The sequence below is a fragment of the Solanum lycopersicum genome, chromosome 6, assembly GCF_036512215.1.
Source record: "Solanum lycopersicum chromosome 6, SLM_r2.1".
Taxonomy (NCBI): Eukaryota; Viridiplantae; Streptophyta; class Magnoliopsida; order Solanales; family Solanaceae; genus Solanum; species Solanum lycopersicum.
This window is the reverse complement of record NC_090805.1, coordinates 42,792,414-42,812,194: the sequence shown is the minus strand read 5'-3', so window position 1 is coordinate 42,812,194 and position 19,781 is coordinate 42,792,414. Positions and strand designations below refer to the sequence as shown.

The following is a 19,781-nucleotide window of genomic DNA, read 5'->3' as shown; positions in this document are numbered from 1 at the left end:
TAACTCGAAAGAAAGAGTATGAACATCCGGGATGGGAAACAAAGGAAACTTGGGTACACATTTAACCTGGAGGCTGAGTTCTTCATGTTAAATTTGACAAGATTCAAAAATGGATTTATGAGAAGATATGGTAGTTAGAAGGATAATTCTTCATTAGTACAAAAGTCAAGATAACATCTTTTTGTTGGTGAACCATAAATTGATTTCACAAGGTAAATCTTGATATTTTGACATATTATGATGTCATGGATGACATCAATAGGAAGAATTCACTCATATAAATAGGTAGCTCCTAATTCATTTATAACACACTTCTAACTTGCCTACTCATCTCCTAAGACATTTGTTCTTCTTTCTCTCTTGTAGTATTTCGCTTGTACTCTTTTGGAGTGAAATAAATATTGATTGGTTGTGTTCCAGGAATAGGCAAAAGAAAACAAAAGTTTGCCGAACCTCGTTAATTCTTATTTTTTTTATTGCTGTCTCATTTACTATTTATTAGTTACCTTTAGATATAATAGTTGTGATTCCATCACTCTCTATATATTCGGCTTCCGCAACAATTGGTATCAGAGCCAAGGTATTGTATGAGTAAGCTCTGTGGTTGCAGCATAGTCTGAACTTTCACATCAGAAAAGGATTTACTTTGGTCACTGCATTGTTAGCTAGTAAATAGTATTTGTTGTACAAATAGGAGACAAGAAAAATGATGAGTCCACATCGAGTGTCAGTAATACATCATCATTGACATCTTCACTTATGACAATAATTGTGTCAAATGCGAAATTTGCAGTTGAAATTTTTGACAGATCAACACATTTCGGAATGTGGCAAGGCGGGGTCCTTGATGTTCTTTTTCATCAAATGGATAGATATTGCTATAGAAGAAAAGAAACCAGAAGGTGTAGGAGAAGAAGATTGGAAGATTATCAACCTTGTTGATTGCGGTACCATCAATCTCACCTCACAAGAGAACAAAAGTATCCATACACGAAGGAAACATCTGCAAATAAATTATGAAATTCATTGGAGGAAAAATTCTTGAAGAAAAACAGTCAAAATAAACTTTACATGAAAAGAAGAGTGTTACGCTTTACTTATATTCCTAGTAGCACAATGAATGATCATTTCACCATCTTTAATAAGTTGACAACAAATTTACAGAATATGGACGTGATTTTTACTGATGGAGATATGACCTTAATGTTTTTAAGTTCACTTCCTGATGAGTTCGAGCATCTTGAAACGGCTCTACTGCATGGGAATGATGAAGTATCTCTCAAAGAAGTTTGTTCAGCCTTATATAATTATGAACAAAGAAAGAGAGAAAAACAAAAAGGCAGAGAAGCAGAAGCACTGATTGCGAGAGGTCGTTCTCAAAATCATACGAGAACGAAGAAAGGGAGATCTAAGTCAAGATCCAGATTCAGCAAAGATGAATGTGCCTTTTCCAGAGAAAAAGAGCATTGGAAGAAAGACTACCAAAGTTGAATAGCAAAGCCAAACCAAATAATGGGTAGACTGTCATGGATTCAAATGTGGCTGATTGTGATGACTCCGATTACTCACTAGTTACAACAGGTTCATCCAAATCATCTGATGTATGGTTGATGGACTCAGCTTGTAGCTATCATATGTGTCCCAATCGAGACTGGTTTGTTGATTTACAAGAAGAAGAATGTAGAGTTATTCACACTGCAAACAATAACTCTCTTACCACATATGGTGTTGGTTCGATCCGATTAAGGAACCATGATGGATTAAGTAGAACATTAACAGATGTTCGATATGTACCATATTTGAAGAAAAATCTCAATTCTGTAGGAGCCCTAGAGTCAAAGGGGTTCAAAGTCATTGCAGATAATGACGTGATGAAAATATGCTCTGGTGCACTGGTGGTAATGAAGGCAATTCAAAGAAATAATAACATGTACCACTATCAAGGTAGTGCAGTTATTGGGACAACGACAACAACATTGAATGACGAGAAGGAGGCAGAAATGACCGAGTTGTGACATATGCGCTTGGGACATGCTGGAGGAAAATCCTTGAAAACTTTATCAGATCAGGGATTGCTAAAAGGAGTGAAAACTTGCAACTTGGAGTTTTGTGAGCGTTATATCAAGGGAAAGCAAACAAGGGTTTAATTTGGAACAACTATCCATAATATTAAAGGTATTTTGGATTATATTCATTTAGATGTTTGGGGTGCTTCCAAAACACCTTCATTAGGTGGGAAATACTATTTTTTAAACTTTGTTGATGACATTTCTCTATGTTTGTGGGTGTATACGATGAAAAGAAAAGATGAAGCATTGAGAATTTTTCTCAAATGAAAGGCGATAATAGAGACTCAAAGTGGCAGAAAGAGCAAGTGTCTTCGCACAGACAATGGTGGAGAATACAAGAATGATTTTTTTCATAAAATTTGTGAGGAAAATGGCATCGTCAGACATTTCACTGTCAGAAATACACCACAACAGAATGGAGTGGCAGAACGCATGAACCAAACTTTGTTGGATAATGTTCAGTGTATGTTGTCCAATGCTGGCTTGGGCAAAGGATTTTGGGCTGAGGCAATAACATATGTCTGCCACCTCATTAATCGTCTACCATCTGCTGCTATTGGTGGGAAAACACCATTTGAAAAATGGTATGGAAAACCTGCGGAAGATTATGGTTCTTTATATGTTATTTGGCTCAATTGCATATTATCATGTAAGAGAATCAAAGTTGGACCCAAGAGCAAAAAAAGCTTTATTTATGAAAATTACTTCTGGAGTCAAAGGATACCGTTTATGGTGTCCAGAGACGGATGTTACCTTTGATGAATCTACCTTGAAAATAAGGTAACAGTTGAAGAAGTCAAACAAATTAATTCTGCTTCAAAGCAGGTGGAGTTTGAGGGAAAGATAATTTTCTCAACTCAGGGATGAAACAAAGACACAACAGAAGATTTTCCTCTTGAAAGAGAACTTAGAGATAGTGCAAGGTTTAAATCTATTTTGTTTTGTTTTTGCTATTCTATTATATTGATGTAGTACTGAGTGTACCATTTTAAAGAGTATACTAATCAAACTAAGAACAGAAAATTGTTCCTCATGGTACCATTTTATACTTCCATTAAATCTGAAACTAAACAAAGGTGATGGGAATCAACTTTGAGTTAGTATACACTCTGAAAATACAAGTTCAACGGGTAATAATAATTTACTTTGTGTTGCTAAAATATGAGTCTTATTTTAGAGCCTTTATTCAATTGTACTGCATTATATTACGTGAGAAGTTGTTAAATGCTTGAGATAACAAGGGCATAGTAACCAACTCTATAGTGCAGACTATTACACATAGGTTGAATTAATTGTTAATGAAATTAATAAATGTCTATAGTAACAAGGACATAGTAGCTAATTTCACCAATATGTGTATTGAAATGGTGTTGCTTCAAGCAAGATTTTAAGGATTGGTCTTGCAAATATTCTTGAAATTTGGATGAACACATGGCCATAAACGTTGTAAAACAAATAATGAGGTTTCCAAGCTATGAATAATATTATGTGTGTGATATTTTCGATTTTGACCACAAGAAATTGTGGTTCGAATCTTTCAACATATCAGTTACTTCGTCAAAACTTTAAAGTACTTGCACTAATAGAAAGTTCAAATCTATCACAAGATACTTTCTGGTATGCATGATATTACGAGAAATGTTAAAAACTAGTGGAGGATTGTTAGATATTTTGTAATAGGCATAATACTTGAATTTGGATCCTAAACTTGGCTTCAAATTTTACTTTGACCTCCAACTTTCATAGTGAACAAATATGCACTTTAACTATCCTACCTTTTAATAAATAAACACACAATTTTTACAGTCAAAGAGCGTGAAAGACAATCGCTCCAACGTGTATTAATGAGCCACTCAATGACTGTCAACTAGTTAAATACTTTACACGTTAATTTTAGAACTAAAAAATTCAAAATTAATTTTGATTTATATAGAAAAATCAAAATTAATTTTAATTTTAATTTATATACAAGAATCAAAATTAATTCCTCCTAATGTTTTTTAGAGCTTGGAGCTCAATGTTTGACGGAGCTCAGAGGTTTCGTTGATGGCTGGTTTCTTGGTTTAGGTTTCTTGTGGTTGTTGGGTCTGTTTTCATGGGGTTTTGAGGGTCATTTGGTTGCTGTTTTTGTGTCTGGTTCGAGCTGCAGTGTTGTTTCGTGATGATTCTCGCCGGAGACAGCGGATCTAATGGGTTTGGGGTCGGGTATTTGGTGGGTTTTGCGAGCTCGAAGCTTGTTTGCTTCATGGGTTGTGCTCCAGTGTGGAGGAAGAAGGAGAAAGGTTGGGTAAAACGGATGGGAGTTTTGGGTTGACGGAGATTGACCGGAATCCGAGGGGTAGAATTGTTATTTCAACATTTTTTACCGTTGTGGGCCATGCAAACACTTGATTTGATATTAGCGTGAGATCAATAACAACAATTAACACTTTGTTTGGACGGTTGGTAGGTATTGTTTCATTGTATCGTATAGTATCGTACTATATTGTTTAAAAAAATACACCATTTAAATAAATTGTATCATTCTTCGTCATTACATAATGTCACATATCCATAATTTCAATGAAAAATCTACAAGAAATTGCAAGGTATACAAAATGGGTCTTTTTGTCATTATCTAATGATGGATTTAAACGATACAAATACGATACAATAGAAATTAAGTAACGTCACAATCAAAATAAATTTTATATTTAAACTAACAACATGAACAACCATCCAAACAAGGTGTTCATGAAAAGTTGTGATTTTTATGAAAAATTGTGACATCTATGAAAAGTTGTGACTTTTATAAAGAGTTGTGGCTTTTATGAAAAAGTTGTGACTTTTATGAAAGGTTGTGACATTTCCGAAGAGTTGTGTTCTTCCCGATAAAGCACAATAATACGTATTTGTTCATACTCCAGTTTGTTGCTATAAATAGAAGGATTTCCTCTCATTTCAAAACAATGAAAATTCTGAACTTTTTCTTCCTCCTTTGCACAATTAAATATTAACATAATACATAATTGTGCCCTTTAACTTGGCTTCAATCACATTTATGCCCTTCAACTTTGGGTGTGCACAAGTAGAGACTTAAGTTTGTATAAAGTTGAACAAATAAACACGCGTGTCCTACATGTCATCCTACGTCCTACGTGGTGTCCTACGTGTATTGTGCTATGTAGGACTCATGTGTTTATTTATTTAAAAAGTTGGATAGTTAAAATGTCTGTTTGTGCATTATGAAAGTTAGAGGTCAAAGTTAAAATTTGAAGTCAAGTTTAGGATCCAATAAATGTATTATGCCTTAAATATTCGTGTATTTTGATCTTGTTGAATGACTCAATGACACCATTATTTTTGTATCAATACAATGGTTAATAGAATCGTTCTATATGAGAGAATCTATTCCTTCAAACCTCAAGTACTACAAGGAAATAATTTCTTAAGGGAATAATGTGCATTCCGTGGGCTCCATTTTTTCATTCTGTTCATTCTATTGTTACATATCCTAGTATGTTCATTTACAATTATGTCATTAATTGCTTTTGAGTACATGTTTTAAACTTTGTATATATTTCTATAAAGTTATTGTTAGGACATATTAAATAACACACGTTAATTGAGTATTCACGCAAGTTTTCTTAACTGAAATTGTTAAAGATACAATAAAAAAATTCTTCAAGATCTATACTACCATATCTTGAAGACAAATTTCAAATTTGGTAAGCCACTGTAAGGACTTAAAGACCTTAAAAACTGTCACACTTTGATGTGCCAAGTGAACCAGGAAAAGAAGACAACAATTAACAAACTTTTGACTTGGGTTCAAGGATGTGTTGGATGATCTATAGAGGAATATGACTAGACTGGAACTTCTTTTAATCCCAAATACATTGATAACTACACAATAAGTTAATTGATCATATTCAATATGAAATATGGACAATTTTTCAAATTTATTGCAAGTTGTAAATTCTTTTCTTGTAGTAATAGAGGTGTTTCTCGACACTGCAATAGGAATAGAAGTCTAGTATCAAATTGAATTACATCACTCTGGTATGTTGATTTTTATAAAACACTAAAACAAAACTGAATAGTTTTGTGTAATATTTTTCCCTTTCAAGTATATATCATAAGTTGAATTGTTGTCAAATATGATCAATTCTCCCTTAAGTTATCCATTTTAATTATACATTTAAATGAGAAACTTTAAAAAGATATATGTAAAGCAAAAGGTAGAGCTGAACTTTTTACATGTTAGAATTATAATATTTGTTCATTTTTTTCGGCCTCTCTAAATTTATTTATCTGTTCACCAACGATTATTTATTTATTAGAAAATTTAATATCTCAAATTGACGTTCATGTGATTCCCCAAAAAATGTCAAATAATAACACTTCTTGAAAGCAAAAAGATAAAATGAATTTAAAGATGATTGATTGAAGGATAAATGATAAGATGTTATAATTATCAAAGTATATAGCTATCAACTCAGATCAAGTCCTAAAGAACAGATAATAATGCAACAATATAGAAGTAGAATTAAGAAGTAGAAGCAGAGTAGCAATGAAGTGCTTTTAAATACATTTATTTACTTCTGTATAACAACTTGGAGACTGTCACAGCCTGTGTTTTCTTCAATCTCTCTTTTCATATTCATAGCTGAAACCCCTAGAGAGTCCGTGCAGTCAAACAGTTCAATACGTCTTAGGGTTAGAATATCTGCAAAGCTTGGGGGGATCTCCTTGATCTCCCTGAAACCGGGCCATGCACTTATAACTAGCTTCTCAAGCACAGGAAACGATTCCTCTGAAGCTTTCCATTCTTCTATCTGCATAAAGAATAATCCCAAGTATTTGAGTGCAGGAAACTCCACATTTGTGACATCCCAACAATATGATCTCATAGAAGGAAATCCCATTTGTAATTTGAGACTCTCAAGCTTCTTCAGTCTTGCAATGTTTAAAACCATTTCTTCCGTCAACAAACATTTGGCAAGGTCCAAATGCCTAAGATTTGAAGGGAACACACAAAACCTCTCCCATCCAAATGAATCAAATAACTCCATTAAAGGGAACTCCAGAGAAAGAAAATGAAGGTGACTATGAACTTCCGCTATGGGAAAGTAAGGAAACTCAGGTACATCTTTAACGCTGAGGCAGAGTTCTTCAAGATTCGGAAACCTCCACCAGAATCTTGCATTCATATTATCGAAGTGTATATTGCAAGTGCCAAAACTCTTCATGTTCTCTAGCAAAGTTGTTGGAGAACTTTCTTGCTCATTGTCTTCCCATGCCACGGAAAAACAATCTATATTCACATGCCTTAGTTTCATCATTTCCCATAAAGTAGCAGCCCTTAGGCGTAACTTCTCACTTGACTTGAGCCAGAGAGTTTGGAGATGGTGTAGGTGTGATATCCACTTCAATTCAAATTGTTTGACACAAAGTGCAAGGTATCTCAACTCAGTTAGCGATTGAATTGCAGTAGCCCATGAATCTGGCAATTCCACATCCATCAAATCCAATGCCCGAACAAATCTTAATTTAACAACTAAATCTAAAGGATTTGAATATTGATTATTCCACACATTGAGTTTTGGATGAGCAATGAACTCCAAAGAGTTTGTTTCCTTGAAATCCAGCATTGGAATCTTATCCAGCTGGTAGTTTGAATGATCTAGTTGTTTAACGAGATCATCATGAATATAAATGTACAACCGTGATATCGTGGAATGCAAATGTTGATACGGATTGAATGGCACTGCGAGCTGCATATACTTGTCTTCTGTGAGTTTTCTCAAGCAAAACTCACGCACTACATCATGAAGTGAGTAGTATTGTACATCACAATAAAATCTCATTCCGGAGACCATTATTAGGCTTCTGTTAAGCAAATCACTCAAGCAAACTCGACATGCTTCCTCCATGTTCTCTGTTCCGGCATTCAATACAAACTCTTCAGCTATCCACAACTTCAACAGATGGTCTACTGGGATCTTATGGTCCTCTGGAAACAATGCCATGTAAAGAAGGCAAGGCTTTAAGTGGTCTTCTAAATGGTCATAACTTGATTGTATCACCTTCATACTCTGCTGTCCTAAAGCAAGAGAACTTAAGTCTGCTGCAACCTCGAGCCACAAGGACGCCTCCCTTTCCGTTTTTCCTAAAATTCCAGCAATCAAGACAACCGTAAGAGGCAATCCCTTACAGTGTAGGGCAACTTGTAACCCTGCTTCCACTAGATCCGGGGGGCAACTCTCTCCTCGAAATATCTTCTTCTCCAATAATCCCCAACTCTCTTCGGACGTTAGAAAGCTAAGAGAATAAGGAGGATCACTGTGGTGCTGAAGATGCTTAGCTATTTGTTCAATTCGTGTTGTGACCATTACTCTGCTTCCACATTCACCTTGAGGGAAACATATTCCCAAATCTTCCCATGCCTCGACATCCCAAATGTCATCTAGTACGATGAGGTATCTCTTGCCTATTAGAACCTTGCGCAACATGTCAGCTACATCATCGTCCTCTTTGATTTTGATCTTATTACTTGTAGCTTGTTTGAAAATCTCAACCAACAACGTTCTCCTATTATATGCTTGCGACACAGCACACCATGCTTTAACATCAAAGTAATTAAGAATAGAAGGATTGTTGTACACCTTTCTTGCCAAAGTTGTTTTACCAAGACCGGGCATCCCATAGATGGAGATAACATTCCGCTCCTTGGTTCCTCGTATCAATTTATTCACTATAATTTGTGCATGTATCTCAAAGCCCACAACATCATCATCATCATCATAAATTGATGTAATATTACTAGGTTTGTTTGAAGTATGTCCAGAAGAAGAAGTTCTTTTTCCACAAGTTCCAACAACCTCCATGGGCTTTGTCACCTTTCATAAAAGAAACGAAAACAACATCATTTTAGAATTTAGAGAAGAAAAAAACCAAACGCAAACATATCAAATTAATGTAACATATAACGTTTTGTGTCACAAATATATCCGCTACTACATACACTTTTACCTCCGTGTATTTTCTTTCGATTTTAATTCTAGGTTCCCTGAGTCAAAATTCGTTACTCAATAATCTTTTATTACCAAAAATGGTCATTTTTATTTTCGGCAAAATGCATTTGATTTTACAAACAAACACACTGTTGGGTTTGGACCAAAGCTTGAAAAAAGAGGAAAAATCAGTGACCTGTCGACGATTAAATTATATATGAAATTGCCGAATACAATAGCTAGTTCATCAAGTTTTGTTTAAATCCCTTTCCCATATAGTGGCAGATCGGATCCCAGACTTAAATATGCGAGTTTAACTTCACCTTAATATTCTTTCTTACTATTGAGAATGAAAAATGGAATAATCCGTCATTGACAAAGCTTCGAAGCTCAAATTTTAAATTTTAACTTACCATAAATGTGTTAATCATTTCAAATGAATAATATATGAAAATATTGAGAGGAACTCATATCTAAAATTTAAAACTGTTTAATAGAAATTTTGAGTTGGTTGAGATTGAAAAAAGAAACAGATCAATGAAGAAGATGAAATGTGATAATATATAAATATTATTATATATAGATATGATTCGTAATTTCTAATTTAGTTTAACAACTCTAAAATTTAACTTCTGAATGGAACAAAATCCCCAGTAAATAAGTGGAGAAGCAAATAAATAAAAAAAGTAAAAAATAACCAAGAAAAAACTGATTAAAAAATAGTAATGAATAATGAGTAAAATGTATGAAAAATAAAAATAAAACAATCTATAAATCTGACCTTGCTTGGGTTATTGAGAAGATAGCTTAATTTGATGCTTTTGTGTTGAGAGAAATGGAAAAAACTGAGAAAGAATAGAGATGGTGGACTTCAATGATATAAATATAATTGTTGATTAAACAAATAAATACATAAAAACTCCCAATCAATAGCTGTATGTATTGTACCCCATGTTTCCAATCGGAAAAGATAACTTTGTTTATGCTCCTTCCTTTTATATTATTTAACTTAAGTTTGATCTGATATTTGACTTGAGTGATTTACTAATCCACGTTGGATTATCTGCATTTCACGTATTTGGGCTACAATATTCGAGTGTTTTTTTGTTTAAGAGTTGGATATCTAAAGTGCCTCTTTGTGCACTTTGAAAGTTTAAGGTTAAAGTTAAAATTTAAAACCGACTTAAGGGTCCTATTTATGTACAATGCCATAAAATAATACTCTCTCCTTCCCATTTTATGTGGAAACATTTGATCCGATATGGAGTTTAAGAAATAAATGAAAACTTTGAAATAATTATTAAATTGTCCTTCAAAAGTAGACTCACTTTTCTGTCTCCTCATGAATGTATTAGTGTCACATAAAATGGGATAGAGAGAGTATATATGTTTTCCATCTTTTACTTTTATTCTTTTACTACCTCCATCCAGTTTTAATTGTCATGATTTCTTTTAATAGAGTCAAACAATGAGTATTTTGACTAACATTTTACGATGTATTTTTTATTATATTGACACGCAAAAAATTACAATTTCTAGCAATTTTCTATAAAATATTTTTATCTTTAAAAGTTTGACCTTACACCTTCTTATTTTTAGTATTTAGTACAATATAATATAATTATTACTTAGTATGTAAATAAATAGAATTTAAACCATGGTGTCTAGATGCATGTATTTAAATATGATTATTAATATTAAATTAATTATATATTAATGTTTAATTTAATTTGGAAATAAAATAAGGGCAAAATGGTAATTCAACTTTTAAGTTAGGAGTTGAATTTAAAAATATTAGTTTTACCAATTTATATTTTATTCATTAAATAAAATTCATAATAATCGAATATTACATTGACTATCAAGCAAGAAATATGGAAAAATAATAATATTACTATAGCATCTAATAATATGAATATATTTATATGATTTATCCTTAATAATCTCTCATTACGCTCCATATACTAAGTACACAAATATGTATCTACTTAAAGAAACTATATCAGTAAGGAAAGGATAAAAGAAAAAAATATTATAAAAGTACATTTAAAACTGAATATAAAAGTCATAAATTAGTAATTTCAGCACTGATAAAAATATACATAACATTTATAATTTCATAGTAGATTAAATTAAAGAATTATAAATCGGTAAAGAATATAACAAAAATAAACAGATAAGAAGAAATACAACATTCATACCCTTCTTAAGACTTTAATTATAACCATATATATAGTAAAAAAAATACATAAGGAGTAAAGTTCTTGATGATACCTCTCCAGTAACAAAAAAAAAAACATCTAAAATGATAAAGATAAAACTATGATACAAAATATCATTCTAATTAGAATCAAACAAATATGAATATTTAAAACAAAAAAAGTACATGAAAATTGTCTAATGATTCACATCAACAAGAGGTAAGTGATAAAGAAAAATTACTTTTTCATGATACATATATATAGCTAAAAATTTATATGATTAGATGAAAAGGTGAAGAGTTATTTAAGGTAATTTTTAGAAGTTAGTGATCTTAGACATGGGGGAGAATAAAGGTTGATTGTTGTTACTAATAATTCAATACATTTAATTATAATAATTATAGAGAAAGGATAACAAGTTTAATCCATTTAACCACACTAACTATAGAGAAAGAATAGAGACTTTTTTTTTAAAAAAAAAGTAATTTCTAACAATTTTCTATGAAATAATTTCTAATAATTTTCTATGAAATATTTTTGTTTTCAAAGTTTGACTTTACACCTTCTTATTTTAGTATTTAGTATAATATAATATAATTTTATCTAAGGGATATCATAATCTAAAGAAATTAAATTGCGTAAAAGCCATGAAAATATTTTGAGAAGATAAAATAATATGCCAACAGTGCAACTACAAGACCCATAAAGTAGAGAGAGAATATAAACTGGAAGAAATGAGTTAAAAATCTACCAGAAAATCAGCTCATAGGTATGTCTTCATCATCACCCTCTGGCAGTTGTAAAGGTCCCTTAAAACCACTCTGGTTTTCACCAAGAAGTTCACGGGCAGCTTTCTCAAGGAACTCCTGGGTAGCAGTTCGAACAGAGTGCTGCTCGGAATACTTCCTCTTCTTATGAACAACTCTTTCCAGATACTTAATCCTAGGCCCGTCAGCTTTACTGATTTCTCTCATGCTTTTTCTCTGCTCTGCAAGACAGACTTGTTTTAAGACACGCCAAACACAATGGAACTTGCACACATTTAGAAAGTAGTTTAGCACTTACCAGGTGTAAGATCAGGCAACGAATGCTCGATAAATCGAGGAGTAAGAATAAAATGATAAAGAAATTTGACAGTGTGGTAACTTTATAAAGTGCAAAGAATACGAAAAGGGTATAAAATATTTAACTAATTGAAGTTTAAAAGACAAAAGATATAAATGTTGTAATATGAAAAGTTTGATACATTATTTAAATGATCAGGAGAAAGTGGTTACTTTTAATATAATTAGGGATATTTTTGTAATTCAACTTTCAACTATGGAGCTTCATGCTTTTAGTATAATATGATATGATATGATATGATGATTTGATTGCCTTTCATCTACCAAATTTTTTTTAGCAGGGCATTGAACCATGATAGATGCATTTGTTTTAGTTTCTAAATTCAAGGAATCACAAACTTTGAAGAGTTTCATACATTATAGTTTTATGACAAATAAATTTATGTTAATTTCAAAATTCGAAGAGTTTTATACATTATTGTTTTCTACTCTAATTTAATTTAACCTATTTAATTACAATTATAATGTCATAACTAAAAAATTAAAGTGTAGTTTTAGGACTTTATATTATACCATTATGTAATTAAATATAAGTATTTAAAAATAAATTAATTTATTTTGATTTAGTGGAGGGGCAAAATGGTAATCCAACTTTGAAGGTTGAAGCTTCCCGCTTATAATAATATATGATGTGATTTTAGTGATCACTTTACCCATAAACTCCACAACAAAATTACTAAGTTAAGATGAATCTAATTTTTCGTGTTGCGTTTGCTCTTGCCTGCTTTGTCACCCTGCAACTCATGATTTGTGCAACCAAAGATGACTCCATTTTCAAATCTCAAATTTAAGAAATCTAATTAAGGATTAATAAATACTTATTCCCCGCCATGTCTCTACAACAATGATATATTGATGATCGACATCTTGTTGGTAAGTAGTCTTTCTGTCACTATTGTTCCATACAAAGCCTAATTTTGTTCCGAGTTATAATCAACTTTTTATTTCTTTTAACTGGGACATCCCAATGCTCCCAAAAGTTATCATATTTTACTAAAATATGGAATATTATTTTGTCGATAGTTGATTAATACTTTTAAATATATTCATATAATGTAATGATTTTAGTTATTAAAAGAATAAATCAACGTTGTCATTCTTATCGTGATAGAGTTATATGCATGTTAAGTTCAATTATGTTTGATTATGATATGACGTGTCTTTCTTAAACCCACTTTTATTTAAATTTTATCCTGAGAGGAAGAGTAGAAAGAAAGAAAGGACATAATTAAAAGACATAATGATTGATAATTTAAAGATAATTAGTAAATAGTTTAACAATTATTTGCTTCCTTAATAATCTCATATAAGCTAGAAAATTTGAGCATTCCTTCATTCTAGCGATATTCAAGATACTATAATTTTGCTATCATAATACAAATTCTAAATACTATAATATTGGCGGATAAATAGGACAACTAACCTATCAAGTATTGAAATCCTCCCTTTTACATGCCTTTAAAAATCTATATATATAGCTAAATGGAAAACAATTAAAATATCAAAATTTTAGTTTCTTTTACCACATTTTTCTTTAAGTTTCTTGCATCAACACAAAGATGGCTTGGCATTACAACTTTTCCTCCATCTTATTGTTTGCTTTTATCTACTTTATGCATGACGACATGATAACTACTATAACGGCACGTCGCCTTCTTCAGACCCCTAGTTTTTCAGCACCCGCTACTCCTAGTTTTTCAACATCCGCTGTCCCAAGTTTCTCGACGCCCACTAATCCCAGCTTCTCAATGCCTGCTAACCCAAGTTTCTCCAATTCCCCCGGTCTTTCAAAGCCTGAGAACCCTAGTTTTTCTAAACCTGAAAAACCTAGTTTTTCAAAGCCCAAGACTCTTAGTTTCTCAAATCCTGAGACACCTAGTTTCTCAAAGCCTGAGAATCCTAATTTCTCTAAACCTGGAACACCAAGTTTCTCAAAGCCCGAGACTCCTAGTTTCTCAAAGCCCAAAATTTCTAGTATTACAAAACCCGAGACCCCTAGTTTCTCAACGCCAACTACCCTAAGTTTCTCCAATCCACCTAGTCTTTCAAAGCCTGAGGCCCCTAGTCTTTCAAAGCCTGAGGTCCCTAGTCTTGCAAAGCATGACATCCCTAGTTTTTCAAAACCTGAAACACCTAGTTTCTCAAAGCCTGAAACTCCTAGTTTTTCAAAACCTGAAACCTCTACTTTCTCAAAATCAGAGAACCCTACTTTTTCAAAGCCCGAGACTCATAGTTTCTCAAAGCCAGAAACTCCTAGTTTCTCAACGACTGAGACACTTAGTTTTTCAAAGCCTGAGACACCTAGTTTTTCCAAACCTGAAACTCTTAGTTTCTCAAAACCTGAGGCTTCTAGTTTCTCAAAGCCTGAAACTCCTAGTTTCTCAAAGCCTAAGACACCTGTCTCAAAGCTTGAAACACCTAGTTTCTCAAAACCTGAAACCCCTGGTTTCTCAAAACCTAAGACCCCTACTTTCTCAAAGCCCGAGACCCCTAGTGTTTCAAAACCTGAAACTCCTAGTTTCTCAAAGCCTGAGACTCCTAGTTTTTCAAAACTTGATACCCCTAGTTCTCTAAAGCCTGAGACTTCTACTTTTTCCAAGCCTGAAACTCTTATTTTCTCAAAGCCCAAGACTCCAAGTTTCTCCGAGCCCAAAATCCCTGGTTCACCAAAGTCTGAGAATCCTACCTTCTCAAAACCTGAGAACCCTAGTTTTTCAATGACCAAGACTCCTACTTCCCCAAAGCCCGAGACCCCTACTTTCTCAAAGCCTAAGACTCCTACTTTCTCAAAACCTGAGATCCCAAGTTTTTCAAAACCCGAAACCCCTAGTTCTACAAAACCCATGATTCCCAGTTTTTCAAAGCCTGAGAAACCTAATTCCCTAAAGCCAGAGACCTCTGATTCTCAAAAGCTCGAGACCCCTAGTTTTTCAAAGCCTAATGCCCCTAGTTTCTCAAAACCTGAGACTCCTACTTTCTCAAAGCCTGAGACTCCGATTTACCCAAAGTTAGATACTCCTTCTTTTTCAAAGCTTGAAATTCCAAGTTCTCCGAAGCCTGAGACCCCTAGTTTCTCAAAGCCCGAAACCCCTAGTTTCCCAAAGCTCGAGACTCCTAGTTTCTCAAAGCCTGAGACATCAAGTTCCCCAAAATATGAGACTCCCATTTTTACAAAACCCGAGACTCCAAGTTCCCCAAAGTCTGAGACCCCTACTTTCACAAAGCCTGAAACGCCAAGTTCTCCAAGCCCCAAGACACAAAATTCTCCAAAGCTTGAGACCCCTAGTTTCTCAAAGCTTAAGAAACCTAGCTTTTCAAAGCCTGAGACTCCTAGTTTCTCAAAGACTAATACTCCAAGTTCCTCGAAGCCTAAGGCACCAAGTTCCCCAACACCCGAGATGTCAAGTTTCTCAAAGCCCAAGGCTCCTAATTTCTCAAAATCTGAGACTCCAAGTTCTCCAAGTCCCTCAAGTTCCCTAAAACCTAAAACTCCTAGTTTTTCGAAGCCCGAGATTCCAAGTTCCCAGAAGGCCGAGACCCCTAGTTTCTCAAAGATCGATACTCCTAGTTTTTCAAAACCCGAGATTCCTAGTTTCTCAAAACCCGAGAATCCAAGTTCCCAGAATCCCAAGACTCCTATTTTTTCAAAACGTGAGACACCAAGTTCTACAAAGGCTGATACTCCAAGTTCCCCAAAGCCCGAGACCCCAAGCTCCCCAAAGCCCGATACTCCAAGTTCCCCAAAGTCCGAGACAGCAAGCTCTCCAAAGCCCGAGAAACGAAATTCTGCAATGCCCGAGATGCCAAGCTCCCAAAAGCCCGAGACTCTAAGTTCCCCAAAGATCGAGATCCCAAGTTCCCCAAAGCCTGAGACGCCAAACTTTCTAAAGCCCAAGACACCAAGCTCCTCAAAGCCCGAGACGCCAAGCTCCCAAAAGCCTGACACCTCAAGTTTTAAGACTTCAAGTTTTCCAAAACCAGAAACTCCTAGTTACCAAAATCCCGAGACACCAAGTTCCCCAAATTCCAAGACGCCAAGTTCGCCGAAGCATGAGACCCCAAGTTCTCCAAATTTTAAGACTTCTAGCTTCTTAGAGCCAGATTTACCTGGTTTCTTAAAACCCAAAACCTCTAATTCTTCAAAGCTTGATATTCCAGTAGCCCCAACAGCAGCCCCGAAACCTGAGACTCCAACTGTTTCTAGGCCTGAAAAACCAAGTGTATCAAACCGTAAGCTACCATCAGAGATCCCAACATTTACAAAGCCTGAATTACCTGTTATTTTAGATCCTGAGATTCCAAGTATATTAAAGAGAGAAATACCAAAACCTTCTGAACACACATTGTCAACTTCTCCCTAAGTAACTATGATGTTATTTATGTGTCATGACTTGTGTTGGCTAGCTAACAGAGTATTAGATCGCATATAAATGAGTTGAAAATGGGTTAGATGCGAATAGATAAAGTTTTTACTTGTCATGTGAATAAAAATGAGTTGAATGATGGATGATTTTTGTATCCACATATTATTTACTCATAAATTGTACAAAAATGAAATTTGTTATCAAATAAAGTGAAACACTTTTTTTTCTGTAATTTTATTTTTTGATAAGCCAACTTACATTGTTTTTCACTCTATCGTTAGATGTTTGTTTTTTCTTAATCAACATATGTAGATTCTATGATTGATCTATTTTACCACATATTATTAGCCGGACATGATCTCTGTTTCTGCTAAATCGTCGTTGTTTATAGACTGAAACATTTTTTCCTATCAGATTTCGAAAGCATGGACATGATTAATTAAGTGTGCGCTACGTTGGTTGCATAATATATATTTTTCACTTTGCTCTTATGTATTTGACTAGTTCCAGAAATGTGTGTTGCACGTTTATCCCAAAATATTTTATATAAATTTTTTTTTGTAAATGACATATTTTCTCCACTTCAAATTTATTGATATTTACCAAAAAAAATCATTGTTTTTACAATTGAAAGTTCATATATCATCCTAATAAAAACAACACAAATCCTTAATTATAAATTGACTAAAAGTGCATAAATGGTTGATTCATGTACTAATATGATGATTTACTATTCAATATTTAGTTTATTAAATAATTTATAACATTGAAATTTAATGTAGAAATAGAATTGTAATCTAACTTTTTCCTTACATATATACACACGATGATATAATATTATATTCTTTGTTTACTTAATTAATTGTTAATTATGTTTTCTTTTTCTTTTGTATGTGAATGGTTCATAAGAAGTTGGTATTATTTGGTATTATTGAAATTGTTGAAAGACTAAAAGATTGCAATTTATTCAAATCCTAAATCTTGTAAATCTTTATTTTTCTAATTTTTGGTAATTAAAATCCAAGTTTCATAATGTTCTTTTTTGGCATAGACAAGATAAAGATAAGGCTTAGACTCAACAATTTCAAGATCCAATATGGATAAAACTACCACTGCTACATGAAATTAGATCCTTTATAATACTCTAAAATCGAACTAATTAGAGAGTGTGATATAATAATTATAACTCATGAGGGTTATTTAAAAACAATTTCACAAATGAACTGAAATCAACATATTTATTTTGATTCCTACTTCACGCGAGTAATGAAATATTATTATTAGATAAAATCAAAGAAATTAGCAAGTCATAACATTCTTGCAATTAACACAACTTTCAATTCTTCTTCAAATCAGAAACATCAAACATCTTAATAGAATAATACTCAAATGTAACGAAATAAATAAAAGCAATTGGAAAAAAAAGAGCTATCAGCTTAAATCTTGAATAAACACACACACACTTTTCATTTATTCATGCCAATAACATTTTTAACTATATCTACCGGCCCCTGTATGGAACCCTTTAACTGACACATTAAAGATAAATAATGAAAAAGAAGAAGAGGACATGTGGTATTGTAACTCCAGAAGAAAACCTCAATGAATTTACCATGCTTCATTGAACTGACTATTTATAAAATTCTATAACTATAGTTGGAAGTTGAAAAGTCCTTATAAACATTGAATTAATTTAGTAAGATGAAAAGTTATTTTAAAGTATTGAAAATGTTGAAATAAATGACATTGCAAGTATATTAGTTCACCTCTTTGTATACCCAAATACTTCATTGATTTTTATTAAAATTTAAATATGCCATGAATGTGTAAATTATGGTGTAGTGTTGAATATGATGATTTTCTTTATAAATGATAGAATATTTAATTAATATTTTTATAATAATTTTATTTAGTGTAGGATAAAATGGTAATTCAACTTTTCACTTTGAAGTTCCCACTTATAATAATATATGATATCAAGTATTATTATAGTTCTCTCTATTTTGTCTCATCATGTTAAGAAGATTGGAAGTGCCTATCATGTCAAGTATTATTATAGTTCCCACTTATAATTGCTGCAATTGCTTTAGTTGTTGCAATTTCTCAAAGGCATAATGCATATATTGGATCCTAAACTTGGCTTTAAATTTTAAATTTGACCTCCAACTTTCATAATGCACAAACAGACACTTTAACTATCCAAATTTTAAATAAATAAACACATGAGTCCTACATAGCACAATACACATAGGACACCACGTAGGACAAAAATGACACGTAGGATGACATGTGTGTCTATTTGTTCAACTTTATACAAGTTTAAGTGTCTACTTGTGCACACGCAAAGTTGAAGGGCATAAATGTGATTCGAAGCCAAGTTAAAGGGCATATTTATGTATTATGCCTTTCTTAAATGTTGCCTTTCAAGTTAGTGTTGGTTATTTTTAATGCTTTTGAACTTGCACTTTTTTCTTAAAAAAACTTTAATTTGGACAATGATAGAAATTGCATAGCATGTTCTTTCATTACAAAATCAAATCTATAAAAGGATCAAGAAGTTGAAAAACTAACGTCTTTGCATAAACACAAATCGAGAGAATTTATCAGCAAAGCCAGAACAATAGCCATTGGATATTCACAAAATATATCATCTTGAGAGCAGTATTTACTGGAGAAAAAATGCAGGCCTTCGTCACAGCAACGTAAGGACCAGGTTCACCTTCATAACAACAATGTAAGGACCAGGTCCACGTCTGTTCCACTCAGAACTATTGAATGTTGAAGTCTGATCAATTAAAGTCTAGGGTTATTAGTCTTTGTTGATTTGTTCTAGGTTTATTATTGAGTTGTAATAATTCCTAGATTGTGTGTAACAAGAAGTGGGTTTGACTTCTTGGAGTTGAGCCTTGAGAGAATTGTAACAAGAAGTGGGTTTGACTTCTTGGAAGAGAGGTTGTGAGAATTGTAAACAAGAATTGAGTTTGACTCTTGGGTGGTCAGCGTTAAGAAGAGTTGAGAGTCGTTGTAA

General features: G+C 33.1%; 2 protein-coding genes across 2 annotated transcripts; one reads left to right on the top strand and one right to left on the bottom strand.

Annotated features, from left to right (window-relative positions):
* Window positions 1-6,494: 6,494 nt before the first annotated feature.
* Window positions 6,495-10,066, bottom strand: LOC101258764 (putative late blight resistance protein homolog R1B-17). Its single transcript, XM_004242203.5, has 2 exons — window positions 9,846-10,066; window positions 6,495-8,950 (listed from the first exon to the last, which is right to left on the bottom strand). The coding sequence occupies exon 2, from the start codon at window positions 8,936-8,938 to the stop codon at window positions 6,647-6,649; it is 2,292 nt and encodes a 763-aa protein (XP_004242251.1). The 5' UTR covers window positions 8,939-8,950; window positions 9,846-10,066; the 3' UTR covers window positions 6,495-6,646.
* Window positions 10,067-13,948: 3,882 nt separating this feature from the next.
* Window positions 13,949-16,750, top strand: LOC104648108 (uncharacterized). The gene has a single exon (XM_019214311.1). It carries the CDS (start codon window positions 13,949-13,951, stop codon window positions 16,748-16,750), a length of 2,802 nt encoding a protein of 933 aa, XP_019069856.1.
* The last annotated feature ends 3,031 nt before the right edge of the window (window positions 16,751-19,781 follow it).